The sequence below is a fragment of the Epinephelus moara genome, chromosome 19, assembly GCF_006386435.1.
Source record: "Epinephelus moara isolate mb chromosome 19, YSFRI_EMoa_1.0, whole genome shotgun sequence".
Taxonomy (NCBI): Eukaryota; Metazoa; Chordata; class Actinopteri; order Perciformes; family Serranidae; genus Epinephelus; species Epinephelus moara.
In genome coordinates, this window is record NC_065524.1 from 23,334,471 (window position 1) to 23,354,537 (window position 20,067).

The 20,067-nt window shown below is 40.7% G+C and overlaps 1 protein-coding gene across 11 annotated transcripts in view; it reads left to right on the forward strand.

Moving 5' to 3' along the window:
• Nucleotides 1-19,471, forward strand: part of kcnma1a (potassium large conductance calcium-activated channel, subfamily M, alpha member 1a) — a 186,649-nt gene extending 167,178 nt beyond the window's left edge. For 5 of the 11 annotated variants that reach the window (XM_050071388.1, XM_050071394.1, XM_050071390.1 and 2 more), the window contains 6 exons: nt 2,912-3,042; nt 7,732-7,926; nt 8,412-8,530; nt 9,445-9,669; nt 10,820-10,848; nt 14,499-19,471. In XM_050071388.1, the coding sequence (XP_049927345.1) occupies nt 2,912-3,042; nt 7,732-7,926; nt 8,412-8,530; nt 9,445-9,669; nt 10,820-10,848; nt 14,499-14,650 (851 nt within the window). In that variant the 3' untranslated portion in view covers nt 14,651-19,471. Of the gene's footprint in view, nt 1-2,911; nt 3,043-7,731; nt 7,927-8,411; nt 8,531-9,444; nt 9,944-10,819; nt 10,849-14,498 lie in introns of those variants that run through there. The other 6 variants (XM_050071391.1, XM_050071396.1, XM_050071393.1 and 3 more) reach the window with 2 other exon arrangements.
• Nucleotides 19,472-20,067: the final 596 nt, after the last annotated feature.

The following is a 20,067-nucleotide window of genomic DNA, read 5'->3' on the forward strand; positions in this document are numbered from 1 at the left end:
ATCTGGCTAGCTTTTGTCAAGTGGTGATAATGTTAGCTGCAAGGACTGGAAAAAATCTCTGCCCCGAGGACAATGTGGACAACTGTAACTTGAGAATGTCAGACAGGCATTTTGAGGACTATAGCTACATCTCCTGCAATTTGTCCACTAATGCACAAGAGAAACTCAGCCTGATGGAGAGGGTGAGAGCGGAGGAGAGTGAAAAGGTAGAGGGGAAAAACTGCCTTGGTTGCAAAATGGGTCCATTTATTAATAACAATGGCAGTGGCTGTATTCCCACTGGTGGTGGGGACTCATGAAACTTTCAGATCTCTGAGGGGCCTTCTAAAGCACCAGAGACTGGCTACTCTGTCTCCCCTGACCCAATTAGGGAGCAATGGAGCATGAGGCCAGCTAAGAAAAGGCCAGAAAGAGAAAGGAGCTACCTAATGTTACTTGTAACCGGGCCAGCCATTACCTGCAGAGAGGCTCTCCCATTAGACTGCTGACCGCATACGTAATCATCAAAACTAGATGCTATCCATGTTGGAGTCATTGGTTTCTGTCCTGGACTCAGACGCTAGAAGTTCCAGCGTGCAGAACAGAGAGTGGCTGCATGTCTCACTGGAACCATATACTGTAATTACATTGTCATATGTTCAGTTTGCAGCGCCAGGAGCAGATTAAAGTCTAGTTGGAATGTGAAAACACACCTCATCTGAGTTGCATGATCAATTTTGCTTGCGTGGCGTGTAAAGTAGGTGTGCTTATGGATAAGACCATGTTTATCCCTTTCACTGTCTCACTGTGAAGTAATTTATTGTTGTTGGTAGTGGTATAGCAGTGTGACAGCGCTGGCTTTATAACTACTGTGCACTCTAATCCGGGGTGCTTTACTCGTAGATACCGGACAACCATGAGTAAATCCCAGAGTTGACAGGAGTAGAGCGGAATGCCTTTATTGCAGTCTTTGAAACTGTTTCAATAACGACATTATTTCTCCCCTTCCCTGCACTGTCTCATCACCATTAGCTAAACCTGGCAAACTACTGCCATTGGTTTCACTCAGTCAGGAAAAAAAAAGTGGAACCAACATACAAATGATAACAGAGCTGGGTAAGCCGAGCCTTTGTCCTCTGCTGCCGTTCGTTCCCTCGCTCCGCCGCTCTGCTCCTCATCAGCTTGTCTTGATTTATCTGGCTGCAGTCAAGGCCCTCGCTGCTCCCATGGCTTCACTTTGAACACATTTTTATTCTTCGTTCTGGTTGAAATTGACTGTCTTGTTTTGGCCCCTTTTTTTAGTGATTTTTTTTTTGTTTTGTTTTGGGGGTATTTTTTTTCCCCTCCAGTTGCGTTTGCAGAGCATCGCTAGGCTTTTGATCATGCTCAGTCTGTCCTTGTGGCTGTTTTCATAGCAACACCCCCCCTCTGCCCCTCATCCCCCCACTCCTTCCTCCTCCAAACACACACACACATACACATCCACTCCCCTCCTCTCTTCAATTCACTCCTTTGGCCCAGGCCCGTTTGCATCAGCCCCTTGTCTCTTTGACTGACATTTCTGTTCCACAGTGCACAGGAAGCCTGGGAAGAAATCAGATTTCAAAAAACAAACAAAAAAAAGAGATCAAACCATCTTTTACGCTGTTTATTTATTTTTTAAATTTATTTTCCAGTTTCTTTTTTTTCTCCTCCAGACCATATCTCTGAAGCTCAGATATCGGAGGAGTCAAACAAAAACTTGTGTGATGCTCGTTTTTCCAAGTAACACTGGCTCTTAAACCCTTCACTGCCCACTGCTGCTGCTAGAGACACAGTCTGAGAAAAAAGACACACACTATATCCAACACTTTGTGTATTTTCCTCTATCAATTGAGAGGCAAAAAATATCTTTGCTATTTCAGTTTGCAGTTATTTTCCTTTACACTGTGCCATTACGGTTATTTAGCAGATCTAATTTATTATAAATCACCAGATTTAAAAAGAAAGTGTGTTGTCACCTGGCTTTAATTTGACTTTCAGGCCAAAGGTAACTATTTAAAATGTATTCCTCTAAAGGTGATGATGTGACAAACACATTTATCATGGAACACTCTGAAAAACATAGCATGGATTTCTAAGTGCATGGTTTTCTCACGTGACATATTAGCCATTGTTGAAGTCTCACTTTTTAATCATATTTAAAGGAAAAATAATCACTTTATTCCTTACACAGACCACACAGACTGGTCGCTGTCACTTGACTGAGAATGTCTGTGTGTGTGTGTGTGCATAATATACCAAGATACAGTGGCTACTGAAGCACTAATGCAGGATAGATGTATGGTTTATTCAGAATTGGGGACTTCTACAATGGTTATCACTGTGTATGCGTAATATACTTAAATATTTTTCCTTAAGTCGTGGTTTGTCTTAATGTACTAAATGCACCCTGCATGTTATATAAATTTAATATTCAAAATACTGAATAATTTATCAACAAGTCAATAACACTTTTTTCACCTTCCAAACAATTATGCAGTGCACGGACAAAAAAGGACAAGTAACATATTTAGTTTATTTTGTTACTGGCTGTAAGGTAATTCAGTCGACAGTATTTTTAGGTCAGTCAAAAAAATGTGAATTGTTTGGGGAAGAAAAAGTTTTAATCTTATAGTGATAGAAATATGTGCTGAATTGTAGAATAAAAATATAATGTGCATCTGATGTTACATTATATTGCAAGCGTGGATCAGTGCCTATATACCTGAGACGTTTTGGTTACATTACCGCAGTATTTCCAAATCTTCTCGAATGTAACTTAACGTACACAAAAATATTCCTTATTTGTGAACTCTCAGGTGTGTTGGTGTGTGTGTGTGTGTGTGTGTGTGTGTTTGGCTCATGCCTCTTCACAGTGCCCGTCTCTAACTCCCTCCCTCCCCTCTCTCAGTGAACGACTCAAACGTTCAGTTCCTGGACCAAGATGATGATGACGACCCAGACACAGAGCTGTACCTCACTCAGCCATTCGCCTGCGGCACCGCCTTCGCTGTCAGTGTACTCGACTCCCTGATGAGCGCGGTGAGTTCTCAAACGCGCTTCACCCTCGCTGTGTCGGAGTGTTTTTAAAAAAAAAACAAAAAAACAACTCAAAATCATTTTTCAAAATCATACATTTTGCAACAATTTTGATTTCCTGGTTATTTGGTGTTTTGATGCTATAACAGAGTCATATTCAGAATTTCAAAAAGCAGAAAGTAGAGAGAAGTTTCACACAGAGTGCATGGAGATGCTGTGCCCACTGGGTAACAATTGCATGTTGTTGCACTGGTAACAAACTTCAGGATGAGGGAAAGAAGGTGAGCAACTTCGAAGTGAGTCAGCCTCGAATGATGGACTTGCAAAAAGTATAGAAGGCAGTACCTCCAGCATGTTGCTGATAATCCTGTTTTCTTTTGCTTCTGTGGTGACTTATTCTGGTATTTCACATTCAATTACAAAACCTATTTTCAAATATCCAAGTTTATAGTACCAAAAGAAAACATTTTTTTCAGACAGTTACAATTACAGCCGGTAACGGCTACGTTAGCCCGATAAAAAAGTAACTGTTGTCAGGGCAGCGTCCCTAGCAACGCTGGGCTACATAGCAACGGTCATTACACAGTAATATCAGACCTCTGAATGCCGCGACTGACCAATCAGAATACAGCATTTAATAGAGCCGTGTAATAAGACAAGTTCATTCATTCTCTGTAACCACTTAACCTGTTGGGGGTCGCGGGGGGCCTGGAGCCTATCCCCGCTGACATTGGGTGAGAGGCGGGCTACACCCTGGACAGGTTGCCAGACTATCACAGGGCTGACACATAGAGTCACCAATTAACCTGCATGTCTTTGGACCGTGGGAGGAAGCTGGAGTACCCGCAAAAAACCCATGCTGACACGGGGAGAACATGCAAATTCTGCACAGAAGGGCCCCCCCCACTTCAGGTTTGAACCATGAACCCTCTTGCTGTGAGGGAACAATGCTAACCACTGCACCACCGTGCAAAATCGTTGTGTTTTTGTTACACTAGAATGAGCCATTTATATATCTACATAGGGAGCAGGTCCTTGTCCATGGAGTAAGCAATGTTTCTACAGTAACCCAGAACAGACAAACCAAAGACTGGCTCTAGACATGGCCTTTCTTGTTATTTCATTTTTGCCACAGCCACCATGGTTTGCAGCCCCTTCGCAGTGACTGAAATACACAGCTTTATTAATGTGAAACTGCTTTATTCCCTGTTTTACCGCTTTAAAGCACTGGGCCCATTTTATATGGAGAGGAAGAGACCTCTGTCAATAATTCAGCTCCCAGTAAAAACCTCTTGAACGTCTGGATCTTAAGTTATCAGAGTAAAAAGGTGAGCACACATTAGCAGGTGCTAAGCTAAGGGCCCATCTGCAATGAGCTGAACGGCATCGGAGAGACACAGATTTGCAATATGAAACTACTTAATTCAGTGTTTTTACCGGTTTAAATCAGCAGGTCTGTTTGTTTGGGAGAGGAAGAGACCTCTGCGAGTTATTGGCTCCCTGTAAAAACCTCCTAAACCAGTGGTTCCCAACTGGTCCAGTCACAGAGTCATTAGTTCAAGGTCCATATTACAAAATATTCAGCGTCATACTTGCGTTTGGCCATGTCGTTGAGCTAATTTGCAGTCTCTGTCAAGTAGCTGTCCGTTATTCACTCACTCTACAACAGGAAATCACACTTTCCTGCGCACATATTCACTGTACTTCAAAATAAAGTGTGTTTTTTAACAAACCTGACACATTAGCGAGTCACTTGCGGTCCATTCAGAATGGACCCACGACCCACTTTTGGACCGGGACCCACCAGTCAGGAACCACTGTCCTAAACAATGAACACTGCAGGAATCATAACAGAAAAGTTTCAGTTGGATCTGCAATCCTCACCACTAGATGCCACTAAATCATCCACACTGTTTCTTTAAATGTTCCCTCAGTAGAGAAAAGGGAGGAACTTTAGGGGACGTTCAGTAGATACAAAATTTGGGCATTTTAAGTCGTTAGAAGTCGGTAAATTAAACTGCTGCTCCACTGACATCGAAATGTAAGTTGTTGGCATCAAACCTCATTTTAAGTATTATGAATTCAACTTTCAAGAGCCTTATTAGACATTTTAATAAAGGTTAGTGTCATGGCGATGACACAGGCTTGGCTTTAACAGGCCAAAGAAGCACTCATCTCTTCATGTCATTGCTGCACTGGAGATAAGATAAAGGAGGAGGATGGAAAAAAAACCTCTTCTACACCTCATTTTTCTGCTCCCCCCCATCTCATGACCGACAGTGGTTTTCCCTTTGGTGCTGCGATGGCTTAATTCTAGCAGCCCTCTCAGAGAGTGAGGGTTAGAGGGGTGTGAGGAGCCGGGCTGAGCGGGGAGTAGAGCAGGCGTCAGCTGTAGTCTGGCACTGGTCAGAGGTGAAGCCAGCTAATGGACAGTGCTCATCCATCATGAGGCTCTGCAGGCCTGTCAGGGGCCCGGGGAGAGGAGCTGCCACTCTGGCCCGGCTGCCGAGTGACATCGGCTGTCTTCACACGAGGCAAAAGCAGCTCCTGATCGGCTTGAAGGACAAGAGAACCTGACACCCGCAGAGAGCAGTCAAATCGGCGTTTCAGAGGCGGACATCATGCAGTGTGTAGATCGGGCTTACTAGAGGAAAGAATAGTGCTGTGTTGAAGTACCTGTTTTATTTAACATGACGATTCCGAATTTACTATGATTATCAAAGTGTCAATGTTTGACAAAAGTGACACATTAATGTAATCTTAAACCTTATGAGAGACTTGTTACAGTGAATAACTAAAGGATTGTTCAGCAAATTTATATATCACATGATATTATATCTAGTGGTGGATAGTCATGCAGATAGATCTCTAAAGAATTCAAACAGTGGACGGGACATTTATGAAATTCAACAGCAACATTTCTGTCTTTTGTTGATTTTGTTACTTTTGCTGGATAATCCACAGACAGCGCTACTGTGTTACGACTATTTCTCTTGTAGCTTTATGCAAATGTATGTTTATTACTATTGTGACAATCCAAAAAAAGACAAATACTGTCCAGAATATTCTCCAGAATAACCTCAAAGGTCCTGGATGCTCACAAAATATGCTGAAAGCTTATCGTGGCAAAGTCAAGCAACAACAGATGGACATATTGACTTGAATGTAACATTACTTAGTAATACTAACACAATATAGTGTCCATTGTTACACTTGTAAAGATTATCTAAACATACCCTGTTTATTAAAGCAGCTTGATGTACTCTGGTGGTAACTCAATTCACATCGACAGTAAATGCAAATAACTTTGGTCTTGTCGAAAGAACCAACTGGCTTTAAAGCTGAACTTGCCATTCAAAAGACGCCTTTCTTACATCTTCTATCCATTTCTGCTCACGTAGGTATGTTTCTGCTGTCATCCATAACGTTACTGCTGCATCGCTTCCTGATTTCCCAAACTACAGGGTTGGCCGAGGGTCATAATTACTGAATGTATGTGCGTTAATTGCGCATCAGAAAAAATTGTGGCGTTAAAACAAATTTGTTTTAACTTTGACAGCCCTAACTGATACCAGTACCATTATCGATTCTATTCTATTCTTTATCGGTTCCTTTACTGATTCCTCATCAATTTTTTTCCACAGAAGAAATGTAGGCTGACATAGGTTCAAGCATCAACACAACAGTTTTATTATCTCTAGGTCTGAATACAATTTTAGAAAAAAAGCATGAATATGAGAGAATATTTTTACCGTTTTCCTTTTCATAGACTGTATAAGATATGGATGTAGTTACCATGACGTCGCCCATCAATTTATGGATTGCTGTTTTGAAGCCTTGAGTTTGCATTTCTGCCGTCGCCATCTTGTTTTTTTTTGGAACCAAAGGTGCCCATATTTGGACGAGAGGGTGGAGCTGGATCTGACTCACAGACTGTGGTGAAGCCTTGCAGACAGCCTTTCACTCAAGCTGCCTCGCCCTCAAAAGTGCAGAACTTTGGGCCTTAATAAAATGTAAACAGTTGAGTTATATAAGAATCCCCCCTCAGTACAGCTGTCATGAGGGGGTACTGACAAGTTTCCAGCAGTGTAGACATTTGAGTGTGATGTCATTTTGCAATGCCGGCATTGATTAAGGAATTTGATGAGCTCAGAGGCACACGATTCTGATGGATCAGACAATTAGAAAATGCTTCTTAAGTGGAAACAGCTCTTGATTCCCATCCCTACTTTACACAGTGAGATCTTTGGGTCATCCAGAGTAACAGAGATGCTGATCCTGCAAAAACATGCCTCTGTTAGTGTTTTCAAACATAATTAATCAAAGTAAAAATCCCTGCAAACAAATTTTCATTTGCATCTGTTGTATTTGGGTGGAGACAGAAGTCTCAAAGACAGATATCTAAAAACCTGAGCAAATTAAACGATAACTATCTGCTTGGCTACATACCACTGGAGGTGAATGAAAATAGGTTCATGGTAAAGCTATTGAAAATATGGCAGCATAGGAATGTGCACAAGAAATGGAGTCCTCTTCCATGGCTTGTTTCCTCATCTCCCAGTCAGCTCTATGTGAAGAGACAGGCTGAGGGTCGACATAATAGGGGCTGTGCTTTCTTCCCACATCTGCCACATCCCTACTTGTGACTCTAATGGCATCTGCTTACAGATATCCTCTCTTTCTTCTCCCCAGACATACTTCAATGATAACATCCTCACGCTGATTCGGACGCTGGTCACAGGGGGAGCCACACCAGAGCTGGAGGCCCTGCTGGCTGAAGAGAACGCCCTCAGAGGAGGCTACAGCACACCGCAGACACTGGCCAACAGAGACAGGTGTCGTGTCGCCCAGCTCGCCCTCTACGATGGGCCATTTGCCGACTTGGGGGTAAGTGGATGTTTAAGCGAAGATGACACGTTTTGGCACTACCCAGCAGCACACATCTGGCCGCCTCCGCTCCTCGCGGCTCTTAATCCGATGTGAAGAACAGTGATCACGCAAAGCAGGCCTCAGTGGGTGGAGAGTGAATAAGGCTTTAGAGAGAACAATGAACACCACCAAGGAAATTCCAAGTTTAATTGGTTCCAACCTTGTTTTTACAGGTTTTTGTTATTGTTATTCAGAACTTCAAATACCGAAGTCATTTTGTTTTGTCATGGATGAGTTATGGCACGGTTTTAAAACACTGCTGATTGTTACAGTCTGCATTGCCCACAGTTGGTATTCACTGGCAAGACAAATTCCCCTCAGCGATGCAGAGCATTGAATTTTCACTACAACTTTCCACTACAATGACATTTTCTGCCACTGATTCAGATCATCAGACTGACCTACTCACTCACTGGTGATGTCTCTGTTCTGTTGTTCATCAGGATGGCGGCTGCTACGGGGATTTATTCTGTAAAGCACTGAAGACGTACAACATGCTGTGTTTTGGAATCTACAGATTAAGAGACGCTCACCTCAATGCACCGAGCCCCTGTACAAAACGGTACAATGTCCGCCTTCACTTTGTGTCAAAATGTAGATTTTGATGTAATAAAATGACAATTTGTCATGAGGGTAAATTGTAGTATTGCAGCAGATACTTTACATAAAACACAAAAACAAATGAGGTAGGCCAGAAACAAGTACAGTTTAAAGACCAGATTTAGGGCTGTTAAACAAATAAAAAAAAGAATCTATTTAATCTCTGTGATGATTAATCTAACAGAGCAATCCACAGTTGATCTGCAAACATCAACTGTGGAAGTATTTAAAAATTTCAATTCAAATGAATTTTTCCTCTACCACCAAAAATGGCCTGCAGTTCATCGCAATCCATTTTTCAGGGGAGTTAGTCAGTCACAGGTAGACTTAATCAGTTTGCGTCCGAACGCCTGGTCAAGTGTAGCTTGACGAGGCTGGCTGCTAGTGCTAGCATCAGAGTCTGTGCTATGTTCTTCATATATTGTTCTTTATAGCTAAAACCCATATTTGGAAATGAAATGTATGTTAAATTGCTTTAGATTTTCTATTTTTCATCTATTTTTTTGCTTCTTAATTCACTCATGTGTTTATATTTATAGAAAATGGTAGTCTCAGTACCACCTGAGGTACAACCTGTGCAATGTCACACATTTTCATAAAGTTATACTATGCAGAATTTCTCTCAAAAAATCAAATGCACAGACTCACACAGAAAAGATCTTTCTCAATTTCTCAGTCATCACTTGTGACCCACTAGAACTGTGTGGCTTTGTGTTTTTATGCAAAGACTCGTCCCTCTGCCTGTATTTTCTGTGCTCTGGACCTTTATGGGTGTGTGCTACCACAGCACTCAGGTGAAATCAGGGCTTTATTAAATGGTAGTGACCAGCTGCCAGACCCCCCCCAAAAAAAAGTTTATTCTTGTTTTCTTGGCAGGTATGTGATCACGAACCCACCGTACGAGTTTGAGCTCGTGCCCACAGACCTGATCTTCTGCCTCATGCAGTTCGACCACAACGCAGGCCAGTCCCGGACAAGCTTGTCCCACTCTTCCCACTCCTCCCATTCCTCCAGCAAAAAGAGCTCCTCCGTCCACTCCATCCCGCCCTCCAACCGGCAGAACCGCAGCAGTAAGACCCGGGAGGCCCGCGACAAACAGAAGTACGTGCACCAACATGCCCTGTAGACTCTTATCCTGCATGCTTAGTGTTCTATACCTGACTGTACTTTGTAGGTGTGTGTGTTAGTGTGCAGACTGTGGTAACACATGCACTGATGAATCCTGTGTATTGTGTGTTTGTGGTCTGTTTGTGTGACTCGTGCTCTTGCGTCCATCCTCAGTGTTTGTGCGTTTCCTTCATAATCATCTGCATGTGGTATTCACTCTCACATCACGGCAATCATAACATGACATGAACAAATTCGTAAACTCACTCTAGGGAAAGCTCATTTATCGTCGTCAAAGACTTTTGAGAGTCTTTTCTTACTAACGAGGTCTGTGGCATTGTAAACAGTCCAACCACTTGTTTGGATGGCACAGCCATTGTGGTTGGAAACAGGCTTACAGTAAAGGCCTCAACCACAGCCAAATGAATTGGCATAATACAACACGACTCACATTCAGTATGTTGTTCAGTCTACCTGTTGTATCTGTCTTAATATTTAGCTGTTTTGTGTCTAACTCCTAATATTTGTGTAGTAATTAACTGTTGTTTGTTGGATATTTGTGCACATTTAACGCACATGATCAGTACGCCTCGATCATGGATGTAGTGTTTTGTGATTTACCTACCGTAGCTGACACTAATGATAAAGCACATTTGGCTAACATTACTGATACGCTGTTACTCATGAGATCATCCCTCATTAGCAGTGTTGATATTTTGTTGGTGCATCTGTAGCCTACTGCTTTACTGCATGTCCATGTTGGTAGCCCTCTTTCCTGTTCTGTTTATTATACAACTCTAAGATCAAATTTGGTGACATATTTTGAGCTACATGTTATATACTCTTCATTCTCCCTCCCCAAATATACCCTTTGAATTTAAGTTTCATCTGGGAGAATACAGTAACTGGATAATGAAATTGTGACATATTCTAAAAGCATGCAGATTTGTTATGATCGTACTTGAGAGTTTTTAAACGGTAGATGATAAGCCCTCAATACATCTTAAAATTAAGATGTATGATATAGCCTAAACACTGTAGTAGTAATATGTAAGCAGTAGTTGGACTGGTAGTCATTTGTCAGTTGTGTATTGACTGTAAATACGACTCACTTACAGTAGATTACTTACCTCTCTCTCTGAAGTGCAACAAGGATGAATAGAATGGGCCAAGGTATGCAAGTTAACGATTCTGCATGACTTAGCAACCTTTACCTGGGGTTCTGATCATAACTATGTCCTCTGCGGATATTGTTATGACGAGGGGAGTTTGTTTTATTTATTACGTTCCTCAGAAGTAAACCATGCCTCAGTTTAAGTTTTGCTTTCATCTGGAAAGCAAAATGTCTGCTGCTGCTGCTCCTGCCTCCTCCCTGCCATGATCAGGACCATCCCCACATTGCATGAGGTTGAGACGAACCCCCCCCCCCCCTCTCTTTTCTTTGTGCCTTTACCTCAGTTATCCACTTGATGATATGAGTTTTCTTTTCCTCCAGACAAATCCTTTTTCACATTGTTTTTTTTCCCGTCATTCATCATGCCTTCCTATGATTTATTTCAACTTGAGATGGTTTGCATTGTGTGAGAGGTCTGTGTGTTTGCGCATCTTCCCTCCTATTGAATGCTCAAAGATGACTGTAGCAGACTTTAGATCACAGCCATATTTATGCTCTCATTGAGTACAGTAGTTTATTATGTACCAGCATCAGCATAAATCACAGAGTAACAACATGTTGCCCGACTGTACAGACCCAGATCACAGCTCACATGTAGGTCAGGCTGATTCAAATCCCCCTGATGCAGCCAATTGCTTACTTCTCCACAGAACTTTAAGAAAGTGTGTCCAGCCCTGTGCCATCGGTCACACCAAGAAAGTGGGAGGTGTGACCAATTTAAAGTCTAAATTGAAGGGGGATATGAGTCTGTAAGTTACCTCCTTGTAACCCTGTGCACCTGATATGGTGGTTTGAGGCGACATCACTAAGTTCACCGTATCAGCAGCAGACTCTGGAGAGAGATGGCAGACATCTTGCTTCACCTCAGGCACAATTCTACACATCAAATGCCTGTGCTGTAACACACGGCCCCGCAGCCTTAAGCCTTGCTGACACACACACAAGCCCGCACAAATGAATCTCCACACATGCAAGGCCTGCATGTACATGAACACACGCACGCACGCGCGGGCACAACAACAGGCGCACACACAAGGTTTGCTCCATATAGCAAAGTTAAAATTTGATATTACAACTTCACCCAAAAGGAAGTGACATGTTGAATGGCATTGCAGATGCCTGTGAAGTGCTAGGAGAGAGTTTACAAACTTCTGACAGCTGGCGTACACCTTTCCCTTTCCTCACAGCCCGCTCAGAAACACTGCTCTCATAGCCTACTTAAACATGAAGAGAGTCTCTCCAAAGTGACATATCAGGATGTTTCAAATCTCTTCCATCACATAATGACTGCCAGCATGAGAGTAAAGCTTTTATATGAAATGTGGTGGGTATTAGTTTAAAGGGTCAGCTTATTCAAATTACAAACACAACTCTAATTTAACATTAGTGGTACCTTACCATCCAAATATTTAAATGTATTTTTCCCAGGTTTTGAGGTATTTATCTCTGAGGTTTCTGCCTCCATCTCAGCATGTGAATGGAATTTTGTTTGTGGTGCTCACAGTGCTGAAGAAATTACCATGGTGTAGTAGGGGTGTGCCATATCATCCCGTTCACGATCATAGCGGTATAATTTTTAATGTCATATGTAGAATTCAAATTGTGATACTCAGGATGTTTCGACCTGTTGACATATTGACGTCATACTGTTACAGCATGTCTGAAAATGAAATGATTACTGACTCCTCGTGGTTCCAAAAAGAGGAGCAGCTTCAGTAGTGTGGAATAAACTGTGGCGTCCTGAATGTTTTATGAACAGTCCCAGACTTCTCAGACTCTTTTAGCAAGTTTCCGCTCAGAGGGAACTCAGTCAGCGGCTCCTCTGGCAGCAGCACAGCATCTCTTCCTCTGCTCTCACGTCGTGCGCACACGGGAGTCGGTGTCGTCAAGTGATTTTGTCATAAACCTTTGGTAATGTAAACCTACGTGACGCTCGCAGCTTGACAACAAACTACATATATGTGAATGCGTGATAGCATTATGATGAGAGGAGACATGGCAGAGCATAAAGGTCCAGGTGAAAAAACCCCAACCTCAGCCATTTAAGATTCTACTAAAAGAAGGAAATCTCCTGTTGATTTATATATATAGGTCCCAGGATACATTTTTTGTATTTGGGAGCTGTTTAAATGTGTAATTTGTGGTAGATTTTATTTTGTTGAACTATTAATATTGTATACAGAATCTGAGTCTCACTCTGAGTTACTGTTGTTGTTTACAAAGTAAAGAAATGAGATCATTTTTGTTTGGATTTACTGAATATTTGACGACAAACTGTAAAACTGCATCACGTATTTTGTTGCAATTCTGTGTTCCTAAATTAATAGTTTTTTTACTGATTCATTATCGCAAAAATACCCTGAAATATTGTGATATTATTTTAGGGCCATATCGCCCACCCCTAGTGTGTAGGATTTAGAGGCATCTATAGGCAGAAATGTTTTTTAATATTCACAACTATGTTTCCATTTGTGTATAAGCAGCCATTTATATCTGCATATGAAGCATATGAGTCCACCATGTTGTTTCTACAGTAGCCCAGAACGGACAAACCAAAAACTGACTCTAGATATGGACATTTACATTTTTGCATTTTTTTGTCGGCCTACGCAGGTCTGTTACACGATTGGCAGAAGTTTCAGTTCTGCAATTTCACCGCTAGATGCCACTAAATCTTACACACTAGAATTTAAAAAAACTTACAGCAACTTTCCAGAAACAATGCCTCTTTTAAATTATGGTCAAACAGAATTTGAAGATTGCGTGGATTTGAGAGCTGGAGTGTTAAGGGCATAAAACCATGGACCACGAAACGGGTGTATGTGTCATCTCAGGACTCACCAGGAACTCAAGATCTTTGGATTTTTAGTCTTTCTCCTTTGTCCTTTATACAACCAAAAAATGAAGCCTTAGAAGGTTTTTTTTTTTTTTTTTTAGATAGTTTGCGTGTGTCTTACCTCAATTTGTGCCCAAGGCGCACTCATGACTGTTCCTGCCCTCTACTTGTGCCTTTGCATTGACGTAATTAGCAATTGTGCCACTTCTAACATTTCCTTTGCTTTGCACCTTAAGGTGAATCTCTGTTTGATAATGCACAGAACTACATCAAGCACTTTTTAAAGGACTATTTCCTTTGTAGAAAGCAGTTCAATGGAAAGTTCTGTGAGCAACACAAACTAAATTCCATTCTCCTTGGTGGTACTGAGATGGTATCAGAAATCTCTCATAAAACTATGGCAAAAAAAAATAAATAAAAGTATCTGCGTGGTTAGATAGCAGGAGGTAGTGAATAAGGTATTTCTAATCTGTGAGGCCTGACCCTGTAACACTTTGGAAAAGAACAATACCCTTAGGATGATTTTTGTGTTATCTAAAATGGAGTACTTCATCACACAGTAAATTCTGACAGATTATATCCATCAGCTGGCCTTGATTACACAACACCACCATGTCAGCAACAACATAACATTCAAAATTGGCTTAACGCACCGGAACACAGACTTAAACTGGACCTCATGGTTTGATGCTAACCACAAAGAATGCCATGCAAATCTACCACTTAAACTGAGGCAGTATGGTTGTAAGTAATCGCACGTTGCATACTTTTCCAAACTAACTCTGTCTTCTCTTCTTCCTCTCTTGCCTTCAGAAAAGAAATGGTTTACAGATGAACCAGAAAATGCCTACCCACGGAACATTCAGATCAAGCCCATGAGCACTCACATGGCCAACCAAGTCAACCAATACAAATCCACTAGTAGTCTGATTCCACCAATCAGAGAAGTTGAAGATGAATGCTGAACACAGGGTTTTCTTGCTGACTCACCAGACATCTGTACGCTCTTTCAAAAGAGATGGGAGATCACCCATGGAGGATTGATGATGATGATGATGATGATGCTGATGACGACAGGGATGTTGAAGACTGACACATTTCTCTTCACTCATTCTTCTAATCAAGGGTTGGACAGAAACCCGAACTGGAAGGGACCTCCTATGTGTATACCTTTAATGTTACTTCCATGCTCTTGGACATTGTTTTATTTATTAATGTATCCATAGTGATGTACATAATGACAATCAAATAAGGATTGTACAGCCCCTTCCCCCTAGCACTTTTTGGAATTATTTTAAGAGTCGACAAAAAAAAGAGGAAAAAAAAAAAAGAGTACTTCCTGTAATTCTTTGCAATAGTTCACCTCTTCGTGTGACCAGACTCCATGCTAAGGTGACTGGTTATTGGAGGATGAGGGTTGCAGCGATAAACTGATCATGTCATCTCCCAAAGATCCACCCAGATGCGTCACGTCAAACCAGCTGGGTCCATCAACTTCATATCTCCTGTCTGCTTCTGTTCTATTTGCACTAAAACTGAACAAGTTTCTTTTGACAGAACAACTGGAACCATCTGATTCCCCCCAATAAATGTCGCTGAGGAGAGGAAGGAAGGAAGCAAGGAAGAGGGAGGGAGGGAAGCTTGGCTTTGGAGGCATACTAATCTTGCTCTTAGGTCGTTATACATCATGTCATTGCTTAAGGTTTGCTAGTTCACCGTTGACTCGTCATGTTGAGTGAGAGCATTCCAGTCCTGCAGAACATAATCATCTTGCAAAGCAGTAGTCTAAAAAACTCAGAGAATGGTGCAGTGTTGGTGAACGCTGGCTGAAGGAGAACCCTGTACCTACATGTCTTCTGCTGATACGTCAGATCATAAAGCCTGTGACTCTGTTCAAAGCTCCTATCGCATGATATGTGCCTGAGCCCCCTCTATAACAGAAACAGTGCAGTTGATCAACCTGAATACATGAGAAGGATGAAAAACAACCTACCCTGTCCTTCATGCATTCAGGAGCATTTACGTTATGTGCACGCTGTGTGTGTGTGTGCGCGCTGTGTGTGTGTATGTGTGTGCGCATCGCAGCCATTCGTCCTGATCAGTGCTGTCATCTCCTCCATCGCCGTGTATGTGATGGTGCACCTTTGAAGGAGCAGCATGTCGGATCTTTGCTCTAAAAATGAAAGTCATGGTAGAGAAACAAAACAATAGAAGAGGGTTTGGATCTACTAACAAAATTATGGTGTTGCATCAAAAATGAAACCAAAATCCCCAACTATTGTTGAGCAGAGCGAACCCGAACAGCAGCTGCGTGCCCACCGTTGACGCTTTGCCGTGAAACCCACGGCAGAATTTGGGATCACAAAGAAGAGTGGTGTATTTTCTGAATGTTTTGTCTGTTACAAAAAACTTCACGTCTGTATATGGAAAGAAATGCCACATATTGCATAAAAGTGGGCATCAACGGGTCCTCCTTTGATCAAAGCAACTGCCTGGCACAGGGTTGGCACAGAGGCGGTAAAGAGCTTGGATGTTCTCTGTTGCCAATCCAGATGTCACACGCCTCAAAACTCTCAGGAGTTAAGCTGCTGTGTTCGGTCCTCTAACATGGGGAGATGCTCAAACATAGTTGGGTTGAAATGCAACAATGCCACAGACTGCTAATAAGGATACTGGAGAGGAACCAGTGTTCTTTATGCTAGCCTGTGTGCAACAACGGAGTGTATATCGCACTAGTTTAGGCACCGATAGATCCAAATCGAGCTGTGATAGTGATGGAGGATTGAGGTGGTAGCCTTGTACTCCTGATACGTAAACTTCATGCAAATATGTAGTTGGATTTATACATTTAAACACACTTATTTTGTATCCATGAACATAATCAATTTGTACTTATTTTTCTAGACAAGAACCAAGTGAACAGTACTAAGGAAGATAAAAAAAGACTTAAATTATATCTTTAATTACAACTACATATCAAAGGATTTTGTTTTTGACTGTATCATCATTTATTTCACATCATACTAAAACAAAAGATTATTTTTTTACCTCCCCGCTTGCCCCCTCTTTAACAAACTGCATCACTCTGGAGCCAGTAAAGCTTAGACTAGCTTGCATTGTGAAACCACCATCTTCAGCCTGGCAGCTCAGCTCTGTTGAGTGCTTGTAGAAATAGATTAAGGCTCATCTGGAGCTTCTTTCAGTTGCACAGATGAGCCGCATCTACTAAATAATGCGCCTACTACTAAGCATCCCTAGCTGTGAACATACAGACAGAACGATAGGTGAAAAGGAATTATGTATTGGGGGGGTAAATGTTGTATTTAGACGGAGAGCGGATCAGAGTGGTAATAATAATGAGAAGATCATAGAGTTGCTCCCTCTGTGTGCAGGCCAGAACCGAATGACCTTCATTAGATGTGTTTGACCTAAATTAGGTCCCTAGTGCGGAGGAAGAGTGTGTACACTAAAGCACAGTGTGCTGGTGTTTTCCACAAAATATGATTTTTAATAGGACAGGGAGATGCTGTCTGATTATTGCAGTGATTCTCCTCTATAGGCTGTAAAGGAAAAGTAATTCTAAAAAAATAAAATAAAAAAGAATATTTGGAATATGGAAAAGAACATAATATTGTGCTAAATATGTTTGTGTAAATTCAACCCATTATATAAACCACATTTCTTTTTCAAACAAAATGATCTGAGCTTCAATGTACGTCTATTGGGTGTGGTGCAACTATACTGAAGCCTCATACACATTGTCCTGAAGTGAACTTTTGAACTGTGATTACATCGTCGTCACACTTTGTAGCAAATAGATTTCTTTTCAGAAAATATGTGAGTAAAATGTATGTATAATTGGGTTGTTAATGGCATACTTGCTAGCCTGAACAATAAGGATCTATTAATATTTGATAATGGCAATGACGCATTATACATAGAATCGACAAACTGATTGTTATGTTGAAAAAAATAACACACAAATGTGTATCTTGAAAATGAGAGACTCTGGATTTTCTGTGGGAGAATATTCAAGTAGGAAAAGTCAGGCGGAATTTGATCTGGTTTATCAGCCATCACAAAGATGGAAGGTAGCACCAATTCAGCAGAGGTTATCAAAAGAGAGAACATCCTTAATTTTCCTGTTTTTATTACTTTGCGTTATTACAGGGTTTACATTCCATTTTGTCAGCTTGTCATCTGTCACAATCTGTCACAACTGCTTCATATTTGTTTACAGAGTATTTTATGAGGTACTTAAACATAGCGTTGTTCAAAAATGAAACGGTACATGCTGCAAACTGGCATCAACATGAACTCACAAAGTAATGCACCATTTGTTTTCATCACACTTGATTACTGTGCTTTTTCTACCTGAACCCTCATTGTGCAACGCATTCAGGCTGGCATTATTCACAACACTGGACTGAGATGTCTCTCCTTCCTACACCTTGTCATATGTCTCTATTAGATGTTTTAGGTCTTTGCATTGTATACCTCTAAAGTTTTTAGAGTGTTTTTTGAAGTGCCATGAAGAGTTTAGTTGAGCAAGCATCCTTCAGTCATTCAGGGACACAAGCTCGATTTGAGGGAGCTGAGTCCAAGTGTTTTCCACTGTGAGAACGGTGTCTTGTACTGGGATGGAGAACATCCAAGCCATCATTGCCTCCATACCAGTATAGTGCCAGGCAGTGCAAGAGGTCAAGAGGAGGGCCCATGTTAAGTCCCACTATAGCGAAAAGTGGCATTCAGGAGGCCTGAGCGGCAGCCGGGGCAGATAGATAGGAGCCCCGGTCATTAAACCACACATAACGTCTCCGCTATGTGTTTGGTTACAGGCTATCAGGTTGTGTCATGCAGTGCAGTTACATGTGGATGACTGAAAGATGCACATAGAGGCACATGCCTGTAACATCAGATGTGTTGTTGTCCACTGAACAAATCAAAGACTACGATGCGTCAATATGTTACTGTTACAGTATGTTGCATTATTTTTGTTAATCTATTTTTTGCTGTAAAGGATGGATATAATAACTTATTTGCTGGGAATTGTAGTAGATATAATAGATCATATAATACTTACGGGAATGGGAGGTGGGTCTCAAGTCTTAACAATACATTAAAATTGCATTCAGCAATTTTTTTTTTTTTAAAGAAGAGTTGCAATTTTTGTTAATTTCTTTTGGCTGCCTATCAGTTCAGGAAGAATTCAGGACATTGCTCTTGCGTATCACGGATAGGATTTGTTGGCACATCGTCATTGCAGCAAACAGGAGTTTGACATAGCAGTCTAATTAGTTTGGATGTGTTCTAGATATGATGGATAAATGGATTATTTGATGGTGCTGAGTTGATCTACCTGACTCTGTCAAATATAATCTGCTGATAAATATACTGTCTTGTACAAAAAGTTTGTACATAGATTGTACATGGTTTCTTTTTGTATTTTCTCAAATTAAAATGGATGTATTTGTGTTCTAATCCTTGAAACTCCTTTTTTTATTTCAAATACAAGAAAATATATTCCTTTATCATTGCAATGTCAGTATGCCATGGCAATGTTATAAAAGGTTTGATACTGTCATATGCTGTGAAAAACTCATAGAAATGTCTTATAATAAAAGTTTATTGTAAAGTACTGCAAAAAACTCATAAAATATGTCATAGGAAAGTATGTCGTCAATACATCATTAAAATGTCATACTGTAGTATGTCCTTAAAAAACTCATTAAAAAGTGTCATAGCATAGTATGCCTTGAAAAGAAAAAATCAGAAATGTCATAGTATAATATGATGTTAATAACTCATTAAAAAAGATCATCATATGGTGTGTGATTTAAAAACTCATAAAAAATTTCATAGTATAGTATGTCGTCCAAAATCATTAAAAAATGTAATAGTATAGTATGTCATTTAAAATCATGAAAAAACGTCATTTGATAGGATGTCAACCAAAATCCTGAAAGAATGTCATAGTATAGTATGTCGTTTAAAATCATAAAAAAATTTCATAGTATAGTATGTCATCCAAAATCATTGAAAAAAGTCATAGTATAGCATGTCGTTTAAAATCATGAAAAAATTTCATAGTATAGCATGTTGTTAAAAATCATGAAAAAGTGTCATAGCATGTCGTCAAAAAATCATGAAAAACAGTCATACTATAGCAAGTCGTGAAAAATCATGAAAAAAAATCATAGTATATCAAGTCGTCCAAAATCATGAAAACAATGTCATAGTATAGCATGTCACCTAAAATCATGAAAAAATATCATAGTATAGCATGTCGTCGAAAATCATGAAAAAATGTCATAGTATAGCATGTCGTCCAAAATCATGAAAAAATGTCATAGTATAGCATGTCGTGCAAAATCATGAAAAA